At 36.4% G+C, this 15378-nt stretch overlaps 1 protein-coding gene across 2 annotated transcripts; it reads right to left on the bottom strand.

The window, feature by feature from the left end:
• Window positions 1-6825: 6825 nt before the first annotated feature.
• On the bottom strand, window positions 6826-15267 carry zgc:63972 (protein CutA homolog). Of its 2 annotated transcripts, none has more exons than XM_059550561.1 (6): window positions 14865-15260; window positions 10219-10367; window positions 8806-8865; window positions 8481-8526; window positions 8259-8308; window positions 6826-7321 (listed from the first exon to the last, which is right to left on the bottom strand). In XM_059550561.1, exons 1-6 carry the CDS (start codon window positions 14907-14909, stop codon window positions 7219-7221), a joined length of 453 nt encoding a protein of 150 aa, XP_059406544.1. In that variant the 5' UTR covers window positions 14910-15260; the 3' UTR covers window positions 6826-7218. The 2 variants fall into 2 exon arrangements, with proteins under 2 accessions (XP_059406544.1, XP_059406545.1); XM_059550562.1 differs by lacking the exon at window positions 6826-7321 and adding an exon at window positions 7334-8127 and having other exon boundaries at window positions 14865-15267.
• Between the last annotated feature and the right edge of the window lie 111 nt (window positions 15268-15378).

Below are 15378 nucleotides of genomic sequence, written 5' to 3'. Positions count from 1 at the left end.
CTGCAGTTGCTTCAGAGAGAGAGAGAGAGAAAGAGAGAGAGAGAGAGAGAGAGAGAGAGAGAGAGAGAGGGAGGGAGGGGGGGGGGGTGGTAATGGGGAGGAATCTGGAATTTAATTTGTGATGATGCAGATCAATGTTAAATGACAAAACTAGAATAGTCTGAAGCAGCATTTTTTTTGTTAAGTTCTCCTCCACTAGGTTTCATCTATAAATTAGTGCCTGTTATGTTAAATGGAAATATTATGTCTTAGCTGGGGACAAAAAAAAAATTATAATAATAAAAAAGTTTTTACATATACTACATTTACAGTAGTTGTTACAGTTACAAATACACATATGCACTTATATTTTATTATTGCTTGTCAGTATTAAAAAAATATCATAAGCTAACAACCTATTTTATTTCCTATTTATTTACAAACTGAATTAATGTTTATAAAATGAAATGGAGATGGTATGGAGTAAACCATAATAAATCATTGTAATTATTTCATCATTAATTAATACATTCAAAAAACGCAGTCAATTTATGCAGAGAATTTAAAACGATGCATTCAATTGTTACAGCTCATGGGCGTTGAAAAATTTAATGGACTTAATTTAAATGACTTTATAAACTTAATGTGTAAAATGCAATCAGGGGTCTACACATTTTTTGAGAAATAGTTTCTATAAGGACAGTTTCAAATGCCCAAGAAGTATTTTACCTCATTAAAATGCACATTCTTTTTTACAGTCTATCTATGGTTCAAAGAAAATGATTGAAGGCCACCGCCTCCAATGAGACATCAAGCGCATCGCAGCTGTGAAGCATGGGACGAATGTTGCGTCTCAAATGGGCTTCTTTTGGGGAAGAAAGTACACAATTTCCAGTATGTAGTAGAAGAGTAGGAAAACTTTATTACGCATTATATTGCATAGTTACGCGGATCCTGTCACTCAGTAAATCCTGTTACAGTTTATATCCTCCATATTTCAAACCTACCGTATCAGAGAGAAAAGTAGCAGCAAATTGTTCACACACATCCGCCATATTTGTAGTTTTTTAACATTGTATTTCAAATCACCCAGTCATGAAAAAAATTGAAATACGGACAAAACATGATTTTTTTCTAAATAAGCCGGGAACCTAAAAATAGCGCTAAAATAAGGGACGTCTAGTCATCCTATTTATTTGTGTTTGTAGTTTTAATCGAAATCCTTCGCCAAAGCGCATTGGGTTGTGGCCAGTATTAGCCAATGTAATAAAGTTCACAAAGAAACTTTGGTATCGAACTTAACTTTCCATCCTGCAGTTACAGACTGAGCTTGAGAAAGAATTCAACTGATATATGAGACTTCATAACAAGCACACCCTGCTCTTTACTTTCTCATTCTTCCATGTTTCTTTATTAAGTAGGCTATTTTTATTTTAACCGTTTTAACTGTCACGCCCACTGAAAGATGCACTGGTTATAGGCCTACATAAACACTACACATTTCTGGGACATAAAAGGTCTGTGCAGCATAAGTTGAGCTTACCACAGAAGTGTAAGTGGTTAGTTGACTGCAGTCGCAAACAGAACTGAACATGCACTTGGCTGATACAAATGGAAAATTATTATTTTAAACTTTTTTCTTTCTGCAGAAAGCTGAATGTGTGTGGTGATGTGTCTATTATTATTATTATTATTATTTCTTTAATCATAATTTCTTGGAAAATGAGAGATCTGGCAAGCCACATGATTTCTGTCAGAGCCAGTTTTGGCTTCCGAGCCATAGGTTCCCGACCACTGATTTAGGCCCTACTTCCGAGTCCGAGGACGTGGAACAGCCCCGAGTAGAGCGTCACGCAGCTTATGGTTACAGGAGTTAAAATATTCACATGGGACCATGCAACTCAATTTTGTTGTCTGTAGCAGGCATTTGTTGCAGTGCATTTCTATACCACAACACATGACTGCCATAGTATATGGTTTGTGTTTTCATCCAGTTTGGGAATTTTATAAGAATAGTTTTGAGCAAAAAATAGCATTAACCTCATAGCTGTCATGTGTAGTTTTCACACTATTGGAGCTTCTGAAAAGCCATGGATGGATTAAGATGCCTGGAACCATTGCCAGGTTGTAGTCATTTAATTTTTTGGACTGGTCATAACTTTAAGACATTTACATAAAAATGTAGATTGGTCTAATATGAAAATGAAAAGTAAGACTAGATGACTAGTTCTTTAGACACAATCTCATTATACTGGCTGTGTTTATGCTTCTGGTCCCAGCATCACATGAGAGGGAGAGAGCTGACAATAAAAATCAATTTCTGATCTTGTTGTTTGTACGCTGCATCATTTTCCTTAAAAAATACCTTTATATTTGGAGTTTGGGGAGGGATATTTATTTCATCCACATCGGAGTGTTTTTATACATGACCCATGGTCACACATGGTTTCATGCTTCATTTTGCTGAATAAATGCATTGAAAAAGATCTGATCACTGCTATTGAATTACTGTGTAGAGGTCTCAGTGATGTTGTTAACACAGATGGTGATGGCATGGACAGTGCCTGGACCTTTTGCATTCACACCCTGTTCATCAATAGCACTGTTGGGAACATCCTGTCCGATTTTACTTTGAGCAACTGGCCTCTAAATGCATGCAGCCTGCCACTTGGACTGTTATGGAGTCATCAGTCATTATTAGTCTTTTCAGATTCTCCCTTCTGTTTTAACAATCTGCACATCATTCTTCTGGGTAAAAGCTGCTTCTTGCTTCCACATTCTAAAACTTAACCAACAGAGCCTGCAGAAACATTAATGTATTTCACATATGATTTTATGGCCTTTCGCAAATTTACTTAGAAATATAAAAATATCACATTCAATTAAATTTCATCACAGGCTTTCAAGATTAAATCAGAAAATGGGTTTAAAAGGCAGCATAGTTTTACAGGGAGAGTTACACTGCAGAAGCAATAAATCAGTGTCTTCCATCTCAAAGCAGAGCTTGCAGATATATTTATAACTGGCAGAGCTTTGAACATAAAGTTGTGTTATTATAACCCCTTTTTTGTTTCCTGCACAACCTATTTACACATTTATGGATCAATGGTTAAATCAGTTTAAGTGTTTACGTATAGATAATGAACTTAAATTACATTATCTACAAGCTATTTGTGCCATGCCACCCTGCTACAGAGCCTCACATTTTATGGATTTACATTAGATGGTGTTTAAATATGGTAATGTTGATCTTAAAGTCAAGTATGCATTAAATAGAAAGCTTGACACGTCTACTTTTAAACTAAATAAGTGCTGCCGAAAACAGATATTCGGTGTTAAAGAAATCCATATGAAAACAACGCAATGTCTGTTTTTCATGTCTCCCTTCATTATATCTAATGTGACCATGCCCCCGCGCTGGTTTAGCAATCATGAGCAAATTAAAAAAAAAAGGAGTGACCTTGTACAGAGATACTCTCTATCACCATATGTTTGAGCAGTAGGTACTTGGATGTTGTCTTTGATAAATGACTTGACAATCAAGCAATATATTAAAATGTAAAATGTTAGACAAGGAGCTTTAAAACAATGTTGATAGCGATCCTTGATATCACAGACATATATAATAATATGTGCTGAATTTAACGGTATTTAAAAAAAAAAATATTGCATACATGTTATTAAAAAAGAAGCTGTCTATACTTTAAAATCAGTATGTCATAGGTTACTAGATGAGTGGCCAGATTAATGACTTCATCATGACTGGATTTCAGCAAATCCCAACACACAAAAGCACTTCCTCACATCTGCACTTCTATTGTGTTTTCACAGTTCGGGAAAGCACCATTCCAAAAGCCAGACGAGTGCAGATATTAACCTTATTCAACAAAACCAAATTTCTCAATAGCTCCACACAGTGATTCTAAATGTTAAATTATTTGAGGGAACAGATTCGGATTTGCTCATGATTGCTAAACCAACTGGATAACATATTTTGTATAGATGTGTAAAAAAAAAAAAAGAAAAGATGTGTCTGTTGTGTAAGATAAACACGAGCCAGGCAATTAAATCTGATCTATTTAGAAAGCATGTTTATGTTTAGATTTTGGAATATTGCGAAGTAATGAACTTGATGTGTTTTGTAAAACATTTAACAAAAAAAAAAGTGATGTTGTCAAAGTCAAAGTTGAAGAGATCCAGTTTATTTATTTTGAAATAAATGCATTATTTGACAGAAGAAAAAAATAAATAAAATAAAAACAGGCACTCAAATTCTGCTCAACCACTACATTAACACTTGACCAATCATGAGAAATGAGTGTATATACATGAGCATATTTTAACAATTAAATTAATTAATATTAGCTTTAAATTATACTCTTCATAATAAAGTGATTTACAACAAAATGGTCAATATGTATATATGCTTAAACAGAGGCTCTTCAGTATGTAGTGTAACAGTTTATGCCTCGGGTCACTGAAACAGATTACAATAACAGTCTCATCCAGTTAAGTATGAAAGGCATCTTGAAAATGATAAAGCCTTTAATACAGGGTTTCTGCAGGATTTTTAAGCTCAAATTTAAGACCTTTTAAGACCTGCACAAAATAAAATTAATACCATATGAGCAGGGTTGGGCAATGTAAATAGTACATATTAAACTGTAAAATGCATAATTTATAGTTCAAATACAAGTTTTCACAAAACCAAAATGTTTTATAAAATGCTAAACTTTACATTTTCAGTCAAAAGTATTAATTACTATATTAATTTTAACAATTCTTATCGATAAAGTATTATATAAATAAACAAATATAAATTAGGTGTATGCAATATTGACCAAAAATTATATCTCAAACATTTTTTGGGATTTTAATCGATAACGGTAATTAGATGAATAATTTCCAACTAGTTTTATGGCCATTTTTACCTTTAAGCCATTTTTTTTTAAGTGTGCACCATATTTGTAGTCAAACTATTGCATTTGGGCTTTTACCAAGAAAATAAAACAGAAACGAAACACTGTTGTGTTGTTCAGAGATGCAAATCAGCGCTGTGGCTGTGTTTGTAAAGATTTTTGTTGAAGAAATAGATCAAAAACAGGAAATACGGTGTCTTAAACGTGTCTCTTCATATTAACTACTTGTTTACAGGACAATTGTATAAAATTGAGATCACATTTGTATGATGAACTTTTGGAGGAAAAAACGGCACTCTTCGTGTGATATTAACTATATGAAATGATATAAATATATAAATTTTCTGCCCCATATCTTGACGTATGTGATAATTCTAAATATTATTTTAATAGACTGATTCATGCAGTGAAAGAACGCACTATACATGCGCGTAGTCAATCCCATAGACTCACCATCTTAAAATGCCCAACTTTACAGCAGAAAAAAAAAAACGTTTACAGCCTGGTGCAAAACGTGACTTTGGTCTACATAGCTAATTTTGCCCTTCATGACAACTGTGAGGGGGTGAATTTTTTTTATAACTCATCCGTTTAAATTCTATCAAGCCTAAAAGTTCTACATAATTAAGGGCGTGGCCACTAGAGTGACAGATGGATTGCCGCTGCTGTCACCGCCTATTTTTGATTACCCCAGAGTGATGCGCAGCGACGGCCCGCTCTACCCACTTTTGGTTTCAAAAACTCTCTTTGGAAACATAGACAGTAAAAGAAATAGACACAGCGACCCCATTGGATTCAACGGAGACATGTGAAGTCAATTAGAAGAACATCAAACTGAGTTTGATGACGTAGATGTCACGTGAGCAACCTGTAAGTCTTCTAGCCGCTGTGCCAAGAGAAATCTGAATCACCCACCGAATCTTGCAGCGAAGGTGAGCGTGAACAGGAGCAAATTTTGGTAAGTATTCTGATTAATTATCTCCCTTGACTTTATGCCTCCGCGTTCCCCCGATTGCCTCAGACAGTAAAAGATTGTTTCTGAGCTTCTCATCCTGTCCATACGGTAATTTCTCTACTGTGCGACAGAGAGTCACAGGTGATGATGCAATCGTTAGCCTATTTTTTTACAAGAACTGCTTCTACGGGACCATAACGTAAGATACAAGGTAATGGAGCCTTTTACACATTTTCGTGTTTCTTTAGAAATAATTAATGGACAAATGGAGTCTTTAAACGCCTCAGATGTAAAGTTTTTTGCTGTCAAAGTGATGCCAAAATGAATGGGAGTCAATGGAATCCTAACAGCAGATGGGGGTCCGCTAGCCAATGGCGACACCCAGGGCTGCTTCAATAAAATATGAAACCCTGCCCCACTGTTTGGAAACCTATGGGTGATGTTACGGACACTACGTCTATGTTTTTATACAGTCTATGAGTTAAACCAACAATAGCGATATCATAGCAGGTTTCGCAGAACACATCGCACAACCCTATACTTTTTTGATTTTTATAATGCATTGTCTTCTTATCGATCCACCAGTTCACATTTAAAGCTCTGCGTGTTTGCAGGGTAAAAACATGGGTCGATTTTCACATTGGTCTGAACTCTGAACAAAACGACAGTTTTATTGAAAATGCTCATTCATTCTGCCAGCAGGTGGAGCGTTTGGTAGAATTTTACGGTTTCCCTGGTAACAGCAGAATACAAAGCAGCACAGCATGTTTATTTAATGAAATCATAACGTTTGCCTTCTGAAGTTTAATCTTCACATTCAGCCATATCGGAGATCTGGTCTTTCTGTCCCCAAATTTAAGACCTCTTGAAATCGTAATTAAGACTTTCCTGTATAAGACCTTTTAAGGCCTTAAATTTGATAAAACTAAATTTAAGACTTTTTAAGACCCGCGGAAACCCTGTTTCAAAGTTAGCTACTTCTTAGCTTTAAAAAAAATTAAATATATCTCTCTCTGCATTTCTCCTCTGCTTTGCTTGCTTCCAGATCTAGCGGTCTAATAACCCTGGCATACGATAAATATTGTTGGCTCTGTGACAAATTGCTTTTGTTCTTCTATTGTAGGTTACTTTGGATAAAAGCATCTGCTAAATGCATAAATGTAATAGTACTGGTAAAAACACATCAGAATCCCTTTCCACATATCCATCCAGTAAATGTATACACTTATCTTTATATTAACAGACATTGTGTGGGCCAGGGTTCCCATTAACCTGAGAATTTGTGATCATGTCCCCTGATCCCTCAGTGTTTCTGTGTAGTGAGCTTCCAGCAAGAGAGCTTTTCCACTGTATTGCAGAATGATGTCAAATATCAGTGAAGGCATCTTCCATCCACTTCAAGTATAGTTGACTTCCATCGTCAATAGGAAAACTGATGATTTCTGGAATGTCATATGGATGCACAGCTCTGAGGGAACACAAATAAGTCCTAGTTAAAACAATGTTTTTGAATGTGATAATATCAAAAGGAATAAATGCAAATGAAACACCTATACTGTTCTTATCTTTCAAAAGCATGGGGTGAGTATGATTTTTTTTTTAAAGACAATACTATTATTACATTTTTTTTTCTCTATAAATGTGGTTTTTGAACTACTATTCTGTGTTAATCTCTGTATAATAATGTTTCGCAATATTCCTCTTTTAACTGCATTTTTGTTCAAATAAATGCAGACAAATGCAGGAAGTAAAAGTGTCACTCAGAAGTATGTGAGGTAAGAGGACATATCTTTTTGACCTGCTTACAGGTACCACAAAGAGAGCATTTTGTAAGATCCACACAATTTTCTTTGACTATGATGCTTTGTTGTCATGGAAACCATTATACCATATGAGAAAGTCTCATACAACAGTCACTTAATTTGGTTCATATAACAGCTAATTTGATTTGGAACCCTGGATTAGTGATGCATCACTACATGCTGTGAATAACACAACATGCACTAGACATTGTCTATATATTCAAACATTTAAATGAAATCCTAAATCATGTGGCTTGCTGAGAAGAGGTATGCTATTACTTTTTAAGTGCTTGTTTAAATGGTTTTTGCCTGGTGGACAAAAGGCCAAACAAATCCAATAAGCTTAAACTGGAGAAAGAACCTGAGCCATGTGAGACCTGAATATCAGACACTTGGGGAACTTTTGACTTGGCCAGTAAGCACCCAACCAGAATACCCTAGCAACTCATTAAAAAACACCTTAGCAACAGCCCTAGAAATCAACAATGGACATAGCAAAACAGATGTTAAGGAAACTATAGGAAAAATATAAATAAACATATTAACTGTGCATGTTTTGTGAATATGCAGCATTTGATAAAAAATAAAATAAAATGTACATACTTTATATAAGTCACAAGTCTTTGCACCAGAAATGTTCTTGTCCTCACAAGCTGTTAAGGAAGTCATTAATTTAGTATACATAGCATAACCACAATAAGACATGCAGCTATATAGAATAAGACAAAGACAATTTATAACTTCTCAGATAAAGCATTATAAACATCTTAAAAAATAAGAACATTCGATTTGAATGGGAAAGCTTAAATAAATATATCAACACACCAACAGTATTTCCGAGGTATCCCGTATCTCTCCTTTCCAGTAGTACCTGATATTAATACACAATTGATATTTTACGTAAAATATATTTTGTAAATGGATACATGCATGTAATCCTTATTGGAACATTTTATCTTTCTTTTATTTTCATTTATATCTTACAGAAAATGTAAAGATTTTTCTGCTGTACATGCTGACATGACGCAATACTCCAGTTCTACAGCCCAGACAATGTTATCTTTATGTTGTTGCTAAAGTTACACTTCAGGCTGCAGTAATTTGGATTCAGAGCTCATAACAGGTGAAAGGTTAAACTTGCTGGGCTTACATAGTGGTAGTGCGAGGAAATATATTCACACAAGCTGCCAGCCTTTTCTCCATGATGCTCCTAATAGAAAGAGAAAGATTTTAGCTTCTCTGTATTTGCATATGACTGCACCACAAGTCAAAGGCACTCTGTGCTCTTTCAGATGTATAGACACATACACATAGCTCATCTGAATGCAAGTGTAATACCCTAGGGTCAAAATATAGTTTTAACAGTGGATTCATCAGCAATGCAGCATATACAAAATAATAATTAAAAAAAAAAAAATTAAATGCTATCTATTCAACTTCAAATTTGCCAAACAGGATGCAAATGCACCTTCACACTTGTGTGGTTCTGAACCTCAGGAACCGCTGCACTTTGATAAGCTTGCTATTCTGGAGTGCACTCTAATGGCTTAACCACTGTAAAGTGCTCTTTAACAAGAGTATAATGGCAAAATGAATCCTAACGCAATTGAGAGGGAATATGAAACTCTGGTAGAGATGCTCTATGATATGAACCATGGTGAGGTTTTGCAAGTTCTATAAAAACTATTGCGAAATGTTATGGACAGCATAGTTATTAAAGAAAATATAATAATAGTTTGCTGTAATTTATGTGCCCATAAAAATATAATTGGTGGATGCAGCTAAAGAAGCAGTGCTGTAGAAGCAGGCGTTGATCTTCTGCAGAGGCGGGGTTTAGCCAAACTATTACATCATAAAGTGTCATATTTTGAAGTTCTGGCAGATTGGATTCAATATAAGCTGCTTATAGACTAATGAGAAACTTTTGAGCTCTGAACCTCAATGTTTTTATAGCACAGTGACCTCTGATCAAGGGAATTTTGATTTTCCAGCTCATGACCCCTTTAAAGAATAAGCAAGTGGGTATTTTGTGCACAATATTTGTCTAATATTTGTCTAATACATACATACATATTTTTTATGATTCTGATAAAAAGATCCAGTTGATTGCTAAATACTGTAGTTTAAAAGACACCACTATCCTGTGTGTTACACCCATAAACAGTGAAGTATCTGCTTACGTTATTACTAGAAAGCACATCTGGGTTTTTCATAGTTTGTGGTCTAAAACCTTCCCACATTCAGAAGCAGAAAATTAAAAATAAAATAGACAACTTCATCAGGTGAAAACAATTAGTAAGTTAGCGTTCTGTCCTGGGGGCTTTTTGCAATTCTAAATGAACCTTAGTTCAAAATAAGCTAATATTTACATATTACAGAATACCTGCATTATACTAGTGTATGTCACTGACTGTCACATGCAAGCTGTAAACATTACACACAGACTTGTCACCTGATGGCTGAAGGCAAAGTATGTTCATTATTAGCTACAACAAAGCTTTTTCTTATTTCTAATCTTCTATATTTCTTTGTGTGAGTGTATCACTGTATGCATGTACAATACCTCCCAATGTCTCTAGCGGTTTGTTCTGTGGGACAGTTGACAAGCAGCACAGAGTGATATCCGGCCACATAGCTTCCTGTGACAGCAGAGTGAATCTGAACACACACTGTCTTCAGCACAGGGTACAGGGCACAAATCATGACTAAAATCTACACATAAACACACAAATAGGGGAACAAAATGGAGAACAATAATACAGTTAAGCATGATGCACTAAAATGAATGTATGCATCTTTTCAGAATATTTTAAAATTAAATGCAACAGGGTATGCATGTACTAACATTATTTTCCTGAATTCCAGTAATTGGTGTAACTGGAATAAACTGATGTAAATACTGGAGATGCATCTTCCAGTAATATACAGCTTTTTAGTCATTTTTGGATAGTAATTTAAAGGGGTCATATCACGTTCCTGAAAAAGAACATTACGTTGTGTTTTTACTGTACATAATTGTTGCTCCTCTATGCCCTGCCTTTCTGAAACGCATCGATTTTTACAAAGCTCATCATTCTGAAAAGCGAGGTGTATGCTGACTGGCAAGCTATCCAGTGCATTGTGATTGGCCGAAAGCCTCAAGCATGTGATGGAAATGTTACACCCCTTACCATACTGTGATGCCATGTGTCACTACAAGAGAAAAAAACTAATACAACCCATTACAAACGAGGCATTTGTTGCATCCAGCAGGGACATAATTACTGATTATAATGACTTGTACTGTCTTTTTGCATGTTGTGTATCGTGCTGCGTAAACATAAAATCATGTCGGCGCAGATGCACTCAGGGCGTGTCCAAATCCACTTTTGCTATTTTAACGACGGAAAAACGGTTGGGGTGCATGGTCTAAACGTGTTGTCCCTATTCTCTTAATGAGTAATGGGTGTTTTTTGGGCGTAACATGCAATAAACCAATCAGAGTCATCTTCCATCCCCTTTAAGTGCCAGTTGCGCTCATGCCATGGATTTGCTATTTACACGGCGAAATTTGGCAAGCGCAAAGACAGAACGAGTCTCTGAGATGAAACGGAGCTGCTCGTATGCTAGCAAATAGATAGCCTAAATCTGAGACATGCGATTATGGGGCACCGTTTGTAAAGCGGCTCATGCTGAAAATAACAGCAACATTTTGACACATTTAGCTTCAAACAATGTTTAAAAAACTGGCATGAATTTTTGACGGTCACTTTTTAGCACATTTACAACAATATTTGTCAACATAGAGATATTTTAAATAGTTCAATATAAATATTAAATGTTACACCTAAATGTTAAATTTAAATGCTAAATCTAAATGCTTAATATAAATATAAATCTAAATGTTGAATCTAAATCTAAATATAAATGTAAAATATAAATATAAATGTAAAATCTAAATGTTAAATCTAAATCTAAATACAAATATAAATGTTAAATCTAAATGTTAAATGTTGAATCTAAATGTTTTGGTTGAAACTAAATATTTAGCTAATATGCAAATTCTAAATGCCGGAAGTGCCAAAATAAAAGCTCGATGAGGTCAGTGTGTGTGCATCGTGTCAAATAAGTAACAAATAAAAACCATCTCATCCGAGGAAATTGACTCTTGGACATGGATTATCGTGATAATGACTACCTAAAATAATAAACACGTTTGGAGAAACTGTATTTGAAGAGTAGGCTAGTGTCACTTTTATGAAAAGTGTGGGACTTATGATGACCTGTAGCCATAATAGCCAGCCACGAGGGGTCTCACTTTGACTGAATGTTATGTCCTCACCATAGACTATCACTCATCATGTCATCACTCTCGGTCATTTTCGCATGCTTAAACGCCAGCAAGAGCCTATTTCCCCGCCCGCCCCTGACCAGGTACGGTAACTATTGACGCTACTGTCAATCAAAATGTCCAACGAATCGGCGTTAGAGCATAGGCTTTTGCTGGGGTTTAAGCATGCAAACATTTTCATAAAAGTGACACTAGCCTACTCTTCAAATACTGTTTCTCCAAACATGTTTTTTATTTTAGGTAGTCATTATCACGATAATCCATGTCCAAGAGTCAATTTCCAATGTTTACTCCAGTATAATCGCAAAATGGTCCAAAAGGCGGGAGCTGGTTGCTGAAATCACATCCACCTAGCACGTGGGTGGTAAGAGCAGCGGCAATCCACTTTTCACTCAAGTGGCCATGCCCTTAGTTGTGCAGAACTTTAGGGCTTAACATAATCTGATTGGATGAGTTATAAAAAAATTCACCCCCCTCATAGTTGTTATGAAGGGCAAAATTAGCTATATAGACCAAAATCTTTTTTTGAACCAGGCTGTAAACATGTTTTTTTCTGCTGTAAAATTGGGCATTTCAACATGGGAAGTCTATGAGATTGACTCCCTTTTGCAGCCACCCTCTAGCGACCAGTTGACGAATTATAGTTTAAGTCACTTCCGTGTTGGCCTCACAAGAGAAAGTGGGAGGTTGCCGCTTGGCCACTGAATCTGACAACTGATGTCTTTTGTAATGTTGACTAGCCCAGTCACAAGTTGGTGGGAACAGCTGGTGTAAATAGCCTTTACTAAGTTTAAACTAGACACTCCAATTTTTTTTTTCCTCAACAGAAACAGTTGCCCAAAAAAAAAAAAAAAAAAAAAAAAAAGTGATGCTGCAGTAGAGCTTAGATTCTCTGCCCGAGCCCGGGGCCGGGCCGATATTTCCCACCACCGTCCTCGGGCCGGGTCGGGTCGGGCCCTTGATAAAGCACGTCACGTGTCATGCGCAGCATCTCGTCCACTCGCAGTCTCGCATGCGTGACGCATCACACCTGCTGTGTGTGCTGTACTATTCAGTAGAATAAGTGCAACATGGAGCTTGAAGAATCAAAGAAAAAAATTAAAACAGGAGAATTAACTTTGAGCAAGTTTGGAGGAAAATCGGAGGTATGGAAACATTTTAAACTAGTCGTGGGGAGTGACAACATATGTGTTGGCTTTGTCTCGTGCATTAAATGCGGCACGCATATATATATATATATATATATATATAACTGCGCAGCTCCCCCGTAGCCTAAATGATCTACAGCACAGCAGCATCTGCGGTAAAAAAAATAAAAAAATCTGGCGCCGCCCCTGGTTATAACGGCCCACATATTAAAAATGGTCGGGTTTAAATCGGGCTCGGGCTCATAATTACAGTGAACGTGTCGGGCCGGGCCTGGACACAATGTGCTCGGGCTCGGGTAGGGTCAGGCTTGATTTGTTGGGCCTGATCTAAGCTCTATGCTGCAGCCCTTGACGCCAGGCCTAGTTTGAAACACTCCAAAGAGAAAGGAAAATTTGAAATCGCATCATATAACCCGTTTAAAGATACATTTGTGTGGAAGAGACTAAAACTTTTTTAGTTTTTTCCTTTCTTAATGTTAGATGGATAGTTTTCCTCAAAATGGAAATTCAGTCATCATTTATGGTATTTCAGTCATACCTCAGACCTGCATGACTAACTTTCTTCTGTGGAACACAATGATATTTGAAAGATCAACATATCTTTGTTTGTGTTCTACAGAAGAATGACATTGGTACAGGTTTTAAATAACACCAGGGTATGTAAATGTCAGATTTTTTTGTTTTTTGTTGAGGCTAAAAAAAAAAACGCACATTAAAAATGATGGACATCATTGATAAATAAAGTACAAATTAAATTACTGTTCATTACTGATATTACTGAAATGTGGCCTAATAACTGGCAGGAGTGATCATTTTTGGTACTTTCATCAGAAGATGGAAGGTACAGTAAATAAAGTCAATTGCTATCATATAACTAAGCAAATAGCTGTTGATCACTTAAACGTCTTTTTCAGAATAAATACTTAACCAAAATATAGAAACCTAACAGAACAGAACACCTAACAGAAACCTGTACCAGACATAAGTGACTTTGCAAGTGAGAAAACAATCCTCAACCTCAGTCATTAAAGAGACCGATCACAGTTGATGGTAGCCACTGACTTGCAGCTTTTTCTTCTTCATCATACTTTGGAAGTCAATGGCTACCATCAACTGTTTGGTTACCAACATTCTTAAAACTATCTTTATTTGTGCAAAAGCAGAAAGAAACCAATACACGTTTGGAACAACTTGAGGCTGACAGATTTTTTTTTTGAGTGAACTTTACCTTTAAGAAGTACTGCCAGACACTCAGCAGCTGATCTCGAGTAAGAATCACTGCTGAATGGACAACCACATCTTTCAGAACCACAGAGGGACTTAAACGTGCATTATTGTGCTCGATGTGAAAAGAACAGTAGCGGGATTATCCTGCGATGACCTGATAACAGATTGTATTTGCCACAAGAATGCAGTGTGCTTGTTCAGCTCTTTGAGAAACAAGGCTAGCTATTCAGCTGGAATTGCATTTAAATAGTAACGTTACTAGTTCGCATCATGGCTCTTTCTTTAAAGAGCATTTTTTCTTCTTCCTGATATTTAATACCCTGTGCGCTAATTATTAACAAACGGGGCTATTCTGGTGTCCCGAAGCAGTTCAACAAGTTTGCGAAGTCACAGCAATAAAGTTTAAGCATGCCAACAGTCTTTACTGTTCAACATGCTAAGCACGTGCCGCTTAAGTCTCTCAGTATAAATGTCACGTATCGAGAGGAATAAAACTGGATTTACCACGCAAAAGACAACAAATCCCGATCGAGGAACAGCCGAAGTCATTATGTCCTTTGAGATACCACTGCCACAAACAATCCGGTTTGTTCTCTTGTATAATGATTTCACAAGTTACATGACCAAGTGCAGGCTACTGTACGCATTTTATAGGAGGATCATCTCACTCTCATCTGAGTCTGTCGGACAGTTTGGATAGTCCGGCCATTTCCCAAAGCGGCTGCGTCTTGCGCTGGATGCTGATTTAGTGACGCTCATATCCGGATACCAGGCTTCCAATCAAGAGCGGTCAGCGGGTCTCATCATAAGAGGATTGGAAACCTAATAAACTTAAGTGCTGCTTCTGGCTGTTAGTAGTTTGTTATGGACTACAGACATACAAGTAATGTCATGGTGGCTTTTTCAATTGTTTAAATTCATCTTCGAAAGAATTCAAAAAGTCATGTTTATTTACAAATCCGTTGTCCTATAGGCCTAGGCCTGTAGCCTTTAATGCACCAATTTTAGCATTTACCAA

Source organism: Carassius carassius, chromosome 5 (assembly GCF_963082965.1).
Source record: "Carassius carassius chromosome 5, fCarCar2.1, whole genome shotgun sequence".
Taxonomy (NCBI): Eukaryota; Metazoa; Chordata; class Actinopteri; order Cypriniformes; family Cyprinidae; genus Carassius; species Carassius carassius.
This window is presented reverse-complemented; position numbering and strand designations above follow the sequence as displayed.

Coding starts and splice junctions, on each gene's coding strand:
- zgc:63972 (XM_059550561.1), bottom strand. CDS start 14,909: ATGACTTCGGCTGTTCCTCGATCGGGATTTGTTGTCTTTTGCGTG. Junction 8,527..8,805: donor TTTCCTCGCACTACCACTAT/GTAAGCCCAGCA, acceptor TATTAATATCAG/GTACTACTGGAAAGGAGAGA. Junction 8,309..8,480: donor ATACCTCGGAAATACTGTTG/GTGTGTTGATAT, acceptor CTTCCTTAACAG/CTTGTGAGGACAAGAACATT.